This window comes from Falco rusticolus, chromosome 14 (assembly GCF_015220075.1).
Source record: "Falco rusticolus isolate bFalRus1 chromosome 14, bFalRus1.pri, whole genome shotgun sequence".
In the NCBI taxonomy this organism is placed as follows: domain Eukaryota; kingdom Metazoa; phylum Chordata; class Aves; order Falconiformes; family Falconidae; genus Falco; species Falco rusticolus.
Window position 1 is genome coordinate 21378861 of NC_051200.1, and position 14633 is coordinate 21393493.

A 14633-nucleotide genomic window follows, 5' to 3' on the forward strand; every position below is an offset into this window, starting at 1 on the left:
ATGTTTTGTTGCTTGGAGACCTAGCTGAAATAAATGAAGATTTAGCTATGAGCGAAGGGGATGTACAGTTCTTCTGCTTATAGTCAGCTTCAGTGCTCCAAGAAGCCCACATCTTTAAGAGATTTCTGCTGCATTGTAAAATTTCATAATGCTGTAATAGAAATCCTAATGCTTAATCTCACAAAGTGTGAACACTGAGCATTTTTGAGACCACTGCCCTTCATCTAACATTGGCATACAACTGGACCTTTACTTTTTCATTTCTATTTTTGTTTTCTGGGCAGAAAACTTCAGAGGAGGGAATACGATACAACTTTTTTTTTTTCTTTATTTACACATTTGCCATTAAATATTTATTATATGTTACCTTAAGTATTACGAACATGTTCATAAGACTTGTATTTTCTTCCTGCAAATCTTTCAGAAAGATCTAAATTTTTAATGGCAATTTCTCAACAGCTTTACAGTAAGAGAGCTTTTCGGTGCTTTCACCACTGTAAATACTTCTCTATTTCTAATGCATAGGAAAAGCCACTTTCCTAAATGAGAAAACTGGGTATATGACTGATCTTTCTCGTGACATGGAGGTAGTTGTATCCTCAGTATGTAAGGTCAGGAGCTAATTGGTTTTTTTTCCCCCCATACACTTTTCTTAAAAATGAAGCTTTACTCCAGGAACAAGCAAAAGAGAAGGAAGAATTTTAAGGGGGTTTTGTTTTCCTATTTTTATAAAAAGCTGACCTTGGTAAGACAATGGTAATGTCTAAAAATTGAGCTTAAAATTAATTAACCTTGAGGATAAAACGGAGGTTAAAAGCTTAAAACAAAACTGACTGGATTGTAAAGGGTTATTGGAGCAGTAGGTAGGAAAGAGGTCAATTTGTGCTTTGATATAGGATGTCTAATTATAGAGGAAATTCTGGTATAGCAGGAAGAACTATTCTTTTTCACCAGCACAGCTGGGATTACCGAGTGTGCAACATTCTTTGAGGGATGCAAGTCTCTCCGTAATAATACTAGTTAGGCGGTTGCAAGAGGTATGTGTTCCCTTTGGGAATAAAGAAGTAGGTGTCAGGTGTTCTTGTTGTTAAGTCTCTACATGTTTTTGGAAGACTTCAGTTACCTTCTATGATGGCTTTAAACATTCACTCTGTATATAGACAAGAAAAAAAAAAATCAGCTCTCTGGTGGGAAGACAAGGGTTTTTTTCTAAAGTACATGGTAAAACGAAGACAGTGAACAATACGCAAGGGTAAATTCCCCATGGTATTTCATACTTTCCACACTAGGATTGTTTTAATTAATTGTGTTTAGTATGAGGTTATTAAAACACACTGGTCTTTTAAATTCTACATGGGTATGAGAGTTTCAGCTGTGGAAGTGAAATGAGTACGTAATGAAGTTCTCATTGGTAACTTTTAATGAAGTTGGCTTGCATGGTGTTTAATTTAACATAGAAAGCAGATTTAAATGAAGTTGTTGGGAGGTTTTAGGTTACCATTTAGCATCATTGTACTCTGAGATTTGCATTTTGGCTACTCCAAGGAGTAATGATATCCCAGAGGTTTCCTCTTGTTCTTTTGGATGTAGATGAAAACAGTATGAAAATTGCTCTTTAAAAAATCAAGGTGAAATTTTGTGTAGCTTAACAGCTTTATTCATACAATGTTAATACCTATCTTTATGGAAATGAGGAATATTTCTGTTGCCAGTAGAACGGGTAACGTATGTGCAATTTGAAGTACAGATCAGTGTACTACTAAATCAATAAGCCCAGTTACGTTAATATAAGTCTTGTTAGCTGTCTGCCGTGCAGTTGGGATGGTTGTTCTTGTTCCTGGTGCTTTCAACAAATAAGGGAATAGTTCACTTAAATGTCAGATTCAATTCCAGTAATTTAAAGATTACTAGCTTTGGCAGTAATTTGTAGAACATGACAAGAGCCAAGGCAGGTATGATTCTTGTATATAAAATGAGAAGCAACCTGTTGAGTGTTTGGGATAGAAACACATCTCTCAAATGCTCTCTGTGCAACTTCACTCAGTTTTTGAGTATCTCGATGGGGTTCTTCAAATTTCTTTCCCTAGGAAGAGTGAAGTAGGTTCTTTAACGCCTGCTGCAGATTTTCACATTGTTGTTATTTTCACCAAAGTGTTTAATTTGCATACTTTTTTCTAAATTATTTCTACTTTTTTTTTTTACTGTTAATGTGAGTTCACAGAGACAGTCACCCAATACAGCAGCCATATACTAAATTTTATGATGCAGTGGAAAACAGTCTGTATAGGATTGTGGCAGGAGGAGTGCTGGTGGTCAATAACACCAAAGATAACAATGAAATTTATTACGTTAAAAGTTAGCTAATGCTCTGCAGTAACTGCTGATGGTTTTGTTTAAGTATTGCGGGTAGTTCTTTTCTATACCTGCTGATTAGCCTATATTAAGACGTAATTTCTGTTAGGTGAATTCATTAAATTTGAGTTCATAAGGTACTTCTAAGTCTTTGAAATTTAGGCAGACAGGACTGTTTGTTTTAGATTGCAGTTTTAAAAACTGAAGACAAGATCAGAAGGTAAATCTATACAGTTCTTATTAGGTTATGTTTACAGAGGAAGATGTGAAATTCTACCTCGCAGAACTGGCCCTTGCTTTGGATCACCTTCACAGCTTGGGAATTGTATACAGGGACCTGAAGCCAGAAAAGTAAAGTAAAATGTATTTTACCACTATTACGTGTATTTTGCTTGTTGCTTTGCATCTTCCACTATAGTGATGTAAAATGTTAAGAATATTTTTGTTAGACTACGTAAACAAATATAAAATGTAAAAAATATATCTGTGATTTAAATGAAATAATATTGGCTTGTTAAATTAATAACAGAAGTTGGAGATAAAGATTATTAACTCTTATATTTTAAATGTTATATGTAAACATTCCTATTTATGTGTATTGGTGAATGTGAATTTTAATTTTCAGCATTTTGCTTGATGAAGCAGGACATATCAAGTTAACAGGTAGGTAACTCTTATTAGTACAGCACTTTTTGAATATATTTCTGTATAAGCTTTTTGTTATAAGCCTAACATATGTATAGTGGTGGCTGGAGTATGTGAGCCAGTATTTAGAAAGATTTTTATTGTTATCCCTTCCCTATATAATGGTTCTTTATATAGTATTAAGTACTTTTATTGAAGTATTGTAGGTAGTCGGAGACTGTGTCTGATGGTTTTGATCAATTACCAGATCCTGATGTCCATGCAGGTTCCATTGAAGTCAGTTTTCGTGTTGGCTCATGTTTGCATAAGTCAAGTTGCAGTGTTAACAGCAATATTGCTGTAAAGTGCAGATCCTAATTGCTGTGGTTACAATAGAAGAAATGTAGCTACAAATACAAAACCAGACGTTGAATGTGGTTTTTAAAGGAGCTTTATTTGTTAACATACCACCACCACCTGAACTAAAACTACCCACTATTCAGGTTAGAAAGGGAGCTGTAACAAGATTAGCTGTGGAACGCCTTTTAACTGCGGATCAAGACAGCGTAGACCCAGGCCAAAGCTGCTGACTGTGAGGCTTTTAAAAGGGGGCAGAGGTGCTTTCGGTGTAAGACAACTTTAGTGCACAATAAGACTTCTGAGAAATTACTTTTTTTTGTTTTATTTCTGGATTATCACCTTTAAATGTGTAAAATTGCAGAAAAATGTTCTGTGAGGAACAATTAAAATACTAGTTAAAAATTCTAATAAATTATGTATACAGAAGACTGTGACTATTTGGAAACCAAATAATGAATTTCTGAAGCTTTAAATTACATTTAAGGTGATGCTTTTGTATTATAAATTTCATCATATATTTTGATCTATAGATATTGCTATTAGATTACAACAGAAAATGAAGGTGTTTCATAAAAGACTTGATGGAATAATGATGGAAAAAAATTTTATAAAATGCATAATTTAAAAAAATCTGTGTGGTATATTTAAATCCAATTAAATCCTAAATTTCTTGCTTCCTTCTGAAACTGTAGAAGAATAGTTAATGGGATTATTGATTAGCAATCACTTCCCTTTTAAAAAAAAAAAAAAAAAGGATGCTTGAGAGCATCTACTTGAGAGTTGGGCTGATATCAAGGACTTGTGTGTTTAATGGCATTATTCAAACTAGGGGAAAAAAGTATCCTGGGAATGAAGCGAGCAGATATGCCAGACTGTTCCTTACTGAACCTCAGTCAGGTTGTAGAACCATGCTGTCTTACATGACAACAATATTTTTAGTCTGATTTATTTATTCATCATCCAGTAATACTAGACCATGCAGGCTGTGTTCTCTTTGAAACTTATTTTTACTTCTATCCAATTTTTTGAGTCAATAAGGCAGGCAGTAAACAGAAAATAAGAACTTCTGATTATCTTAAGGCTCTAAATGTGTAGTATTTCAAATAATTAGTTATTTTTAGTAGTAATATTGATGGCTAATCACCAATTTAATGTGACTTATAAAATGGTTTTGGTGGTGTGTATTGAACTGTCTAATGCTATCTCTAGATATCTGGAGTTTCTTGTTCCATGAAGAGCTAGAATAATCACATAATATTCCTGAAAGCCAACAAACAAAAGCTGTCAATACTTTGATTTTTGAAATACTGTATACAGTATTGTGTTTTTTCTGAAATTCTTTACTGGCTGTATTCTTGTAATGCTGTTGTTGTAGACTTTGGACTCAGCAAAGAATCAGTAGATCAAGAGAAGAAGGCCTATTCTTTCTGTGGTACTGTAGAATACATGGCACCTGAAGTAGTAAACAGGCGAGGGCACAACCAGAGTGCTGACTGGTGGTCCTTTGGTGTTCTCATGGTACTGTATGCTTCATTGCTTACCTTGTTTAAGGTCACAAACACACTGCCTTTGTCTAAGTCAATGTGAAATAATGTACTTAGAATAAGCTTGTCCAGGTCTAATTACAAATGCTTGGGTAAGGGGAAGAGAGAATTCAATAACTGAATTGCTACTGAAATGGCAATAATTTGAATAAAACTTGCTTTTCACCTGCTTAGCCTTGTAAGGAGTACTTACCAGGAACCATAAAAGTCATGTGTGCAGTCCACTAGTAGTTTAGAACAGTTGTAGTCAGTATGAAACTTAAGTGTGTATATTTATTTCACATGTTAGTTGATAGTTTAAAAAAAAACCCAAACCTGAAGACTTGGTTTGATGGAGTATTAATTGGGTTTTTTGTAAGAGTAAGACTGTTGAATGAATACTGGAGTGGAGTAGTGAAATAGGCCAGTAACCACTAGCACTTACACCTTTGCTGTCATGTGTTAGAGCAAACAGCTGAAATATGCGTATTGACATTAAAAGTAAAGTACTGTTTTAGAATTTATTCTTCTTGCTGTTTTCAGAGCATGCCGACATCTAAAAAACTTGGTTATGGAGGGATTTTATTACTTTAGTTTAAAAGTAGTTTATGGATGCAAAATATTCCTACATCACCGCTACATTACACTTGGCACTGTTGTTATCATGTAAACTGCCAATGAAAACAAGATTTAGATTTGTGAAGGTTTTAAAATAATTTTTTAAAAGCTCAAGCCAGCATGCCTAATGTAGAGATAGGGAAGAGTACAGTACTGAACACTTTGTTTGAGCAACTGGGGGAAGAAGTGTTGATTTAGATTAACATTTGTTCTTTTCAGTTTGAAATGCTTACTGGTACACTACCATTTCAAGGTAAAGATCGAAATGAAACTATGAATATGATACTCAAGTAAGTATACCTTCTTACTATTTTGGAAAGTCAGAAAATGTAATTTTAAACATGTTTGAACAGCTTGTTATAACTTCTTGTGCTTGAAGAGCATTAAGATAGAACAAGAATAAAAAACCTGAAGTGCCTCCCAATAAAGTTTAGATCCCAGACCATCCAAATACTAGTAAGCATCTACAGAAATTAAAACTTAGGAATGGATTCATGTTTTCATTGTAGGTGTATAACGAAGGTAAAGCAGTACTGTGAATTACAGCAGCATTATTTACCGCTCACGTTGTTACGCTCTCTTGCTACTGTTACAGCATACCTTATTTTGTAAGCAGTAGTTAATCAGGCGTTGCTTTGTGTAGGTATGTTTGGAAAGTGCACTTATGTGCTCATATTTTTCATATTAAATTACCTCAGTTACAACAGAAGCTGTCTAACAAGACAGACTGGGTAAACTGGTGATTAGTAAGTGAAACTGTTGGGCAAATGTGTTCTCGTCTTTATTTGTGCTTAGCTAACAAAGAATTTCCTTTGGAGCGCGTGCAGAGCCTTGGGCCTTTGGAGGGGGTGATAGGCAGGCAGGGGTTGAGAGGGGAGCTGTGTTCTTACAGACGCACAGCAGTCTGAACTTACCCGACTATGCGCTTATACTGATGTTACCTGCCAAAGCAGGTGGATTAGATCGCTGTCCTCACTTGTAGCTGTAAGTGATGATGCAGTTCTGCATCAAGAAATAAGGAATTTCTTGCCTTAGTGCAATTGTTTTCATAAAATAAGCTTGGTAAAGTCATTAAGCTTTTATATGATGGCTTAACGAGAGGCTCTTGCTTCAAGAGAAATATTAGCAATCACTTCAGGGGCAAGTAATTTGGACTTGGTGAGTCTCTTCTGGCATGGATTCTGGTAGAGGTATTTTGGTGATAATTTCCTGGTGACTTGAAGATATCTTTGAACATACTTACATATTCCTGAGATGATAATTTAACTCTATTTTGGCATGAAACTTGGGAGGTTGGGTGGGATTTCAGGTTTTTGGTCTGGTGTGGTTTTTTTGTTTAGGTTTGCAATGTGTTGATTTTTGGTTTGGATTTATTTTTTTTTTAACCCACTCATACAATGTGAAACTTAAGTGCTAATGAGTTAAATGTGTACACTCTACAAGACTTTGGAATAGATCCTTGATACATCAAATTGTGCAATGAAGTCTTATGTAGACAGCTTTTTAGTAAGATACATTTCTTCCTCTTATTTGTTCTGTTTTCCTTTAGAGCGAAACTTGGAATGCCTCAGTTCCTCAGCCCTGAAGCACAAAGTCTTTTGAGGATGTTGTTTAAAAGGAACCCATCGAATAGATTAGGTTGGTTCATCTGTTTGCATCTTTGAAATAAAAGAAGTTTGGTTGAGTATTTAAAGAAAATATTTGCTAGAGTCATGCGCCAGATGGTCAGTAACGTTTGGGCTTAGATACCATTTCTTCTTAGCTTGGATCATGACTTCCATGGGTTTGGCTAATGAATGATTACTTTTTTGGACCAGTGACTTCTAGCAGCATGCCAAAGCTTTGACAGTGTCAGAGCAAAGAATATTGATTCTCTGTATTTATGGGCTTCTTGTGCTCTGTGTGCCTCCCTGATGAGTTATACACAACTTAATTGAACATTTTATGTCCTTGGAATATTCCTGTATTTAAAATTCCCTCAAATAACCATGTCTATGCAAAATTCGTTCAAATAAACTAATTTTTAGTGCAATCTTCTTCAAAGACTTTGCCCAGAAGTGTTTTAAATACAGTGTTTTCTTTGTTCAGGAGCTGGTTCAGATGGAGTTGAAGAAATCAAGAGACATCCTTTTTTTTCTACTGTTGACTGGAATGTAAGTACAAAATTATTTGAATAAAGCTGTTTTTAATTTTTGTATGTGTTATAGGGTTACAAGTATTTACATCTGAATAGGGCACAATAAACACTGCAGTGCTGCTGACTTACATTCTGGCTTTGCTATAATCTTGGCATCTGGAGCTGTAGTGTTTATGGTATAGAGAGTATTAATTATAAGTTGCACATTTACTTTTTAAATAGTTAAGAGTTGCAGCATTCTAAAGCTTAAATTATCTGTTAGAGCATTTGTAGCTGGGGGAGGGTGCTGGTGTTCCTGTGTACAAGAATCTCTCTTCAGTGAGTGTCTGTCTAGTGCATCCGTGCAGGGCACAAAAAGTCGGTGTGACTAATTCTCTTTGACTTCTCTCTAGTCAGCCACAGCACGTTCCGATCTTACCAGTCATATCCCATTCACAGTCAAAGTATTGGCTGCAGCGCTCTGAGATGATCAGAAGTCCGTATGAGTTCGTGATTGCTTGTTTAAAATTTTAACAAGCAGCTTGATGCTTTTCCTCTGCTGTTCTCTAATCTTTTGAGATGTGCTTCCCAGAAGCGTTCTCAAACCCAAGATCCTCTATATCAAATAAATCCACTCTGAAAACCCTCCTTTGCTATAATGCCTACGAAAGGATAGACACAATAAATAAGATGTTTCTCTGCTGACAGGACTACCTGCAGTGCTAGCCAGTACTGTGCTGAGCTGTTTCTTTAGAGCCCGTTGTCATTATCCTTGTATTTACATTTGAGAAGGTGGTTTTCTAGCTGTGTTTGTGCAGCAGCTACCATAGTCCTGTTTGATTCCAGTAACAGCAAAACTTCACTGTTTTATGTGAGTAGGCTTTGTAAGAGAAGGTTGTGTTGTTATGGCTTCATTATCTACTTTCCTTTTTCTTTTTTTTTTTTTTTAAGGGACTCATATTGAAATAAATACCAGCAAGGAAGTTTGAAAGATCTGCAGTTTCTAACTCTTTCTTTTTCTTTTTTTCTATTTTTTCTTTTATTTGGCAGTGCTTTGTACTTGCTTCGCTGTAGTGGTGTTGATGACCACTTCTGTGTTTTATCTCATTATTTCTTTGGGATGAATTCAGGTCCCTCTTCCTTGGGTTTTAGGCTTGTTGGGGTTTTTTTAAATGAAATCCACTGCATTTTCTTGTGCAGGAATATTAAATGTAGCAAACTGCAAAAAATAGGTCTGAAAGGATGAGAGAAATGCCAAAAAATGTTCTCAGAACTTTCTGAACTTTACATGGGGCTTTGACATAGTTTGACATGAAATTTTCTCAGCCTTCAATGTAAACATGGCTTGTTGCTGATTTGGGATGCGTTGGGGAATGCATTTTTCTAAAGCATGTTGAGTGAAGGAGGAGAAAAAGGAGCTGTTGTTCTGCTTTCCCTTCCTTCCCCAACTTAGTTTAGTAGATTAGGAAAAACCTGGAATAGAGCTTTGACAGTTGACAGTTCCTTGTCAAGAGGGACATGTCTGTCACTTGTGGGAGATCTTTGTCTGGTACCCGGAACAGAAAGGTGAAGACTATTCCGTATCTTCCTTTTGGGGTGGGTTTCTCAGGGTTCTAAGAACACCATCAGTGACCCGGGTCTGAGATGATGATGGAAGGTAAGATGTGCTATGGCTGTTGCATGTTCTTCTGAATAAGCGAGAGATGAACTAGTGATAAGTAGGAGGTTGCTGTTGTAGTTTTAAAAGTACAGATCTGGTAGATGAGGCAGATTAAGGAAAAAGGACGCTGTATCGTTTGACTTGTTTGGTAACATTTCCCGTACCATTTCAAATCAAAGTTACGTGAAAGTAACTCAGTTTTTCCATATGTATATTTGTGGTTTTCTACTTGCTGTATATTACTCACGCTTTCAGAAGGTTGTTTTAATACAACAATAACATTTTAGTTACTTATTCTTTAGCTTGGCAAAATTACAGCACCTGTGGAAGTTTCAATGACTCCTAACTACATGACTTTGTCCTTCTACTTTAGAAACTGTTCAGAAGAGAAATTCAGCCCCCGTTTAAACCTGCTTCTGGAAAGCCGGAAGATACCTTCTGTTTTGATCCAGAATTCACAGCAAAAACACCAAAAGGTAATTGTGCATGGTTATAAATTGGTGAGGCTCGTAGGACAAGAGGGGTCAAGCTAATGTCACAACAACAAGCGAAAAAGCCAGTGACAAAATTAAAAGGAAGGGATGCAACAGGGTTCCAGTACTTTGAAAGGAGTATGTTCTGCTCAGCAGGTTCCTATTCTTTGAAATATTCTGCTAAACTTTGGTTCGCCAACAAAAAAAAGGAGTACCAACAGCTTAAGTACAGTTTCTAGTTATGGTTTCAAGTCAGACATGCAGTGTTTGGCAAGGGGGAATTATTTAATACCAAAAGTAAACTAAACTAAACTTGATCACAGCAGTGATTATTTTTATGGTCAGTATTCCACTGAAAATGACTTGCTTTAAGTAACTTTCTCAAGCCTATTAAAAGATTTAATTTTAATAATTATAAAACTAGCATAATCATAATTACTTCATTGAGCTGTTCCCTTCACTACCCATGCCAAATTTGACTTTACTCTTTGAGGAAATGGTGATTCAAAGGTAGAGAAGAGCGGGGAAAACGTACAGTGGGTACTGCTAGATCAGTTGCAAAGACATCTCAAATTTTCATAAGCTTCTTGAAACTGTCTTTAAAATATCCCTTAGATTTATCGCACTATGAAAATTTCCAAGTAACTGAACTTGGAAGCAAAGGCAGTGAGTGTAAACACTTACTGCTTAGTATGCTTCAAGTTTCACTTCAGGTTTTCTTTTGTGAATTTTTTGCTTTACTGCTGCATCTAACTTTTAAAACCACTTCTCATGTTTGTTTGGAGAATGTCTGTGGTTTGCATGGGCCACACAGAATTATCAAGCTGTGCCTACTGTGAAATTTCAAACATTGAACTTGGAGGTGCACACGATATAACCTGAGGAAAACTTGGTTCTAATTATTTGATAGTATTACTAATTGAATATCCTTGTATTGCCTCGCTTCTGCCTTGCCAGTGGCGCATGCACCACTGAAGCAGCAAAATCTGCAGGCATGCTTACGCAGTCCTTGAACATAAGGCTGTGATCTTCGGTTTTTTCCTCATAAGTAGTGTTGTGCTTCAATAAACTTCTTCCTAAAAGCGTGAATTTGTACATTAGTTCCCGCAGTGTTTAGCAGTATTACTAAAACGCAGGAATACTTGCTTTGTGTAATAGAAGTAAGAGAAGACTGATAACTTTAACTAGAAGTCTTATGCAACATCTGGTGTTACTCTTGTTTACTTTGCTTCCCTCAGAATATTTCTCTAATGTATCTCTTCTGAATGTTCAAAAATAGCCTTCCTGGGATTTAGTCATGCTAATCAAATGTGTATGCTGCTAGATTCGCCAGGAGTCCCACCTAGTGCGAATGCACATCAGCTCTTCAAAGGATTTAGTTTTGTGGCAACTACTACTGTAGAAGATCATAAACTATCACCACTCACCAATATACTGCCAATAGTACAGGTAACGCTTTTCATTGGGAAACTGTTTTGACATGCCAAAGATTGACCAATATTTAATGTTTACAGTCTATTCTTTTTTTGTTGGGGAGACTGTTACAAAATTTGCTCTATTAAAGTGCTTCCATGAGATAGTTTTGAATTCTAAAAAGTGAATTGTAGTTTTTCTGGAGGCAGAATTGGAAAGAGAAGGCATGGGCAAGCAGAAGAAACTTTTGCTGTTGGAAACAATATTATGGTAAAGAGCATCTTGTTGCTTTAGATGACAGCTTTCGTGTGTTTGTGTTTTAAAGCAACTTCATGGAAACAGCGCCCAGTTTACTGATGTGTATGAACTGAAGGAGGATATTGGTGTTGGTTCCTACTCTGTTTGCAAGCGATGTATACACATAGCTACCAACATGGAGTTTGCTGTAAAGGTACTTAAATAAATTTCACTTTGACAGTTCTGAAATTGTGTAGTGGATTTGTAAATTTAAATACATGAATATGCTGTGAGAAATGAAAAAGTGTTTTATTTGTTGGAGTTGTGTATTGCCTTTTATAGCTGTTTTTGTGGGTAAAAGTTATGGTGTTGAAGAACTGGCTTTGCAGTTGCGATCTTGAAGGCTGAGAATACTCTATGATGACGAGAACACCTGAAAAAAAATAAGGTCCGCAAGGGTGGAACTGGGCTGCAGGGAATTAGTGATGCTTTGGATAGTCTGTTACATTTCCTTGTCCATTGGAGCAGAATAGACTGTATTGATGATGTGGTATTAACTGGTAGGAAGGATTGAGCAAGAGGTGAACTAACAGTGGAATGTGAGTCTGGAAGATGCATTAGTTGTGATTAAAAAGAAGTAACGAACTCTAGAAACTTGTTTTGTATTTATATTCTTCAACAGAACAAAAAAAAAGTCTTTATTAAATCTGTAGCCAAGTTGTTTTTCTTGTTGCTGTATTTTGCAGATAATTGATAAAAGTAAGAGGGATCCTTCAGAAGAAATTGAGATTCTCATGCGTTATGGACAACATCCAAATATTATTACCTTAAAGGATGTATGTACCTTTTTTCTCTGCTACCTCTTACTATACAGTACTCAGTAAATAAATATAGATGTAGGGAGGTTTGTATGGCTTCCTTAAATTTCTTGTACATAGTAAAATATATTGGGAGAGCAGTACATATAGTAAAGTGCCAAGTATTTGAAAATGTCCTGATACTAATTTTTTCTAAAGGCTGTTTAATGAACTTGAAGTAAGAGATGATGTAAAGGTAAGAAATGTCACGTTTCTTATTTCACATGAGTAGCTGATGTGTTGGTAATCTGAATCTGAAAATGCGGTTGTATGTCGTCCTGTATACACAGAATGCCAGCAGCTAAAAATTCCCCCATGGAGGGGAGGCAATAGGGAGTGGTAGGGCTACTCTTCTTCTACAACAGAAGTTCCTAGGCTGAAAAATTTCATTACAAGTCATGAATTAACAGTCAATTACCTAGACATCTCACAGAATGACACATAAGCTGTCTTATACTTCATGCTTTAAGGCTCTGAATTGCAGAATAAAATTGGACAGTCCCTGCTGTTTGTGCTTTATGCTCATATGTGAGCAGGTGAACAATCTAGTCTGTAATCTTCATTTATCAGTATGTGTAATTGTAGATGATCCTTTTTAATAGATATGTGTGTATTCATATGTGTATGCACTTGTTAAACTTCTCATCAGGTGTATGATGATGGTAGATTCATATACCTTGTCACTGAACTGATGAAAGGAGGAGAGCTGCTTGATCGAATCCTCAGACAGAAGTTCTTCTCGGAACGAGAGGCTAGCGCTGTGTTATACACTATAACAAAGACTGTGGACTACCTGCACTGCCAAGGAGTGAGTGACTTCTTCTGGCATAGCTTCTTTCATATTTCTTGGAATAAACAAATGCCTTTTGTTATGTGCTTTGGTTGGCTTGTTTTTTATGGCAAAAGGGAAGAAGATTTTTGAGTATTTTATGGCAAAGGTGAATAATATAAACAACTTGCCCTGTTACTCTGGCAAGCCCTTTTGATTCTACTTTTACAGTTTATGAAACGGCAAGTATTTGTTCTCTTATGCTTGTTGGCAAATGGTTATGTTAGTTCTAGTTGTGTTATGAGCCCGCAGACTTTTTTGTGACATTACTTGAACTAGAATTTTTTGTTACTTGAAAGTTACACAGTTGTCTAGACATGTTAATAACTGTATTAATCTAGAGAATAGCCTTTATAAATCGCAAATTGTGTGCAGATAAATGTACGTGCAACTTCTAAGTGATGGATTTTAAAATTTCTTTGTTTAAAGGTAGTGCATCGAGACCTTAAACCTAGTAATATTTTATATACGGATGATTCAAATAATGCTGATTCTATCAGAATTTGTGATTTTGGATTTGCAAAACAGCTTCGAGGAGAAAATGGATTACTTCTAACTCCATGCTACACTGCAAACTTTGTTGCACCAGAGGTATCTTAAGCTGCCGTGTGTTTTGTCTGTGCTGTTTTTGATGCATCAAGTACATAAGCTTTTTAGCAGTACTTAAAAAAAATAATTCTGCTAGTTCTCCTTAAATATAATTATACATACTTTATAAACACTGATGCATATGTTTATAATAAACCTGCCTTAAAAATAGCAGAATCCACCCTCAAAAATAAATGTAAGCCTGTTGAGAATCTTAAGAGATGATGTTCTGGGGAAAAAAATATTGTAGGTAGGTACTGTAAGTAACCTGTATATTGAAAAAGAAATAATCAAGCCTCTGAAATTATCCTGGGATTGACTTACCCTTCCTTAGGCTGTGTAGTGCTGTTGGTTTGGGGTGCCTTTTTAATATAGGAAAAGTCTTCAATACTCTTTGTTTTCTAGGTTCTCATGAGACAGGGATATGATGCTGCTTGTGACATATGGAGCTTGGGTGTTCTTCTTTACACAATGTTGGCAGGGTGAGAAATAGTTCTTATCTTTTTTTGTTTGGCTAAACTTCCAGCATGCTGCATGAATCCATGCTTTCATTAAAACTGTGAGGTATTACCTCATTGATTTGAATGCAGAGTGACGAAGACACTGAGGTGGAACAGGAAGCTATAAATGAATGCATACATAAAATGGGCTTATCTTACAGGTAGGTTCAGGTAGACTTCTGTCTTCTGCAGTGCATGAATGGAGGATGCCAAAGACTGTTCCCGGTTTCTAGGAGAGAGTTTAGTCTGTGAAAGTATGCGGTGGTTTTCTTCTATCTCCTTCTGCCTCTTGTCCTTCCCACCCTAGTACCCTTGTAGTCCACCTTCTTGTATCCACTGCCACAGGCTTACTCCTGGCCCTGTTGTAGAACATGCTGGCTTTTAACCTCTTAAGTTTTCAAAACCACTAAACATTAATTAAGTGCTATGAAGTGCTTAGTGGCTGAATGATAAAAGTTTTTCTGAATTTTGCTCTAACGGAAA

General features: G+C 36.1%; 1 protein-coding gene across 3 annotated transcripts in view; it reads left to right on the plus strand.

Moving 5' to 3' along the window:
* RPS6KA6 (ribosomal protein S6 kinase A6) overlaps positions 1-14633 on the plus strand; it is a 43373-nt gene that overhangs the window by 19074 nt on the left and 9666 nt on the right. For all 3 annotated transcript variants that reach the window (XM_037408008.1, XM_037408009.1, XM_037408010.1), the window contains 13 exons: positions 2597-2703; positions 2978-3015; positions 4712-4854; positions 5697-5767; positions 7027-7115; positions 7566-7630; positions 9627-9729; positions 11051-11175; positions 11465-11590; positions 12123-12212; positions 12883-13041; positions 13492-13653; positions 14056-14132. In XM_037408008.1, coding sequence (XP_037263905.1) covers positions 2597-2703; positions 2978-3015; positions 4712-4854; positions 5697-5767; positions 7027-7115; positions 7566-7630; positions 9627-9729; positions 11051-11175; positions 11465-11590; positions 12123-12212; positions 12883-13041; positions 13492-13653; positions 14056-14132 — 1355 coding nt within the window. The remainder of the gene's footprint in view (positions 1-2596; positions 2704-2977; positions 3016-4711; positions 4855-5696; positions 5768-7026; positions 7116-7565; positions 7631-9626; positions 9730-11050; positions 11176-11464; positions 11591-12122; positions 12213-12882; positions 13042-13491; positions 13654-14055; positions 14133-14633) is intronic.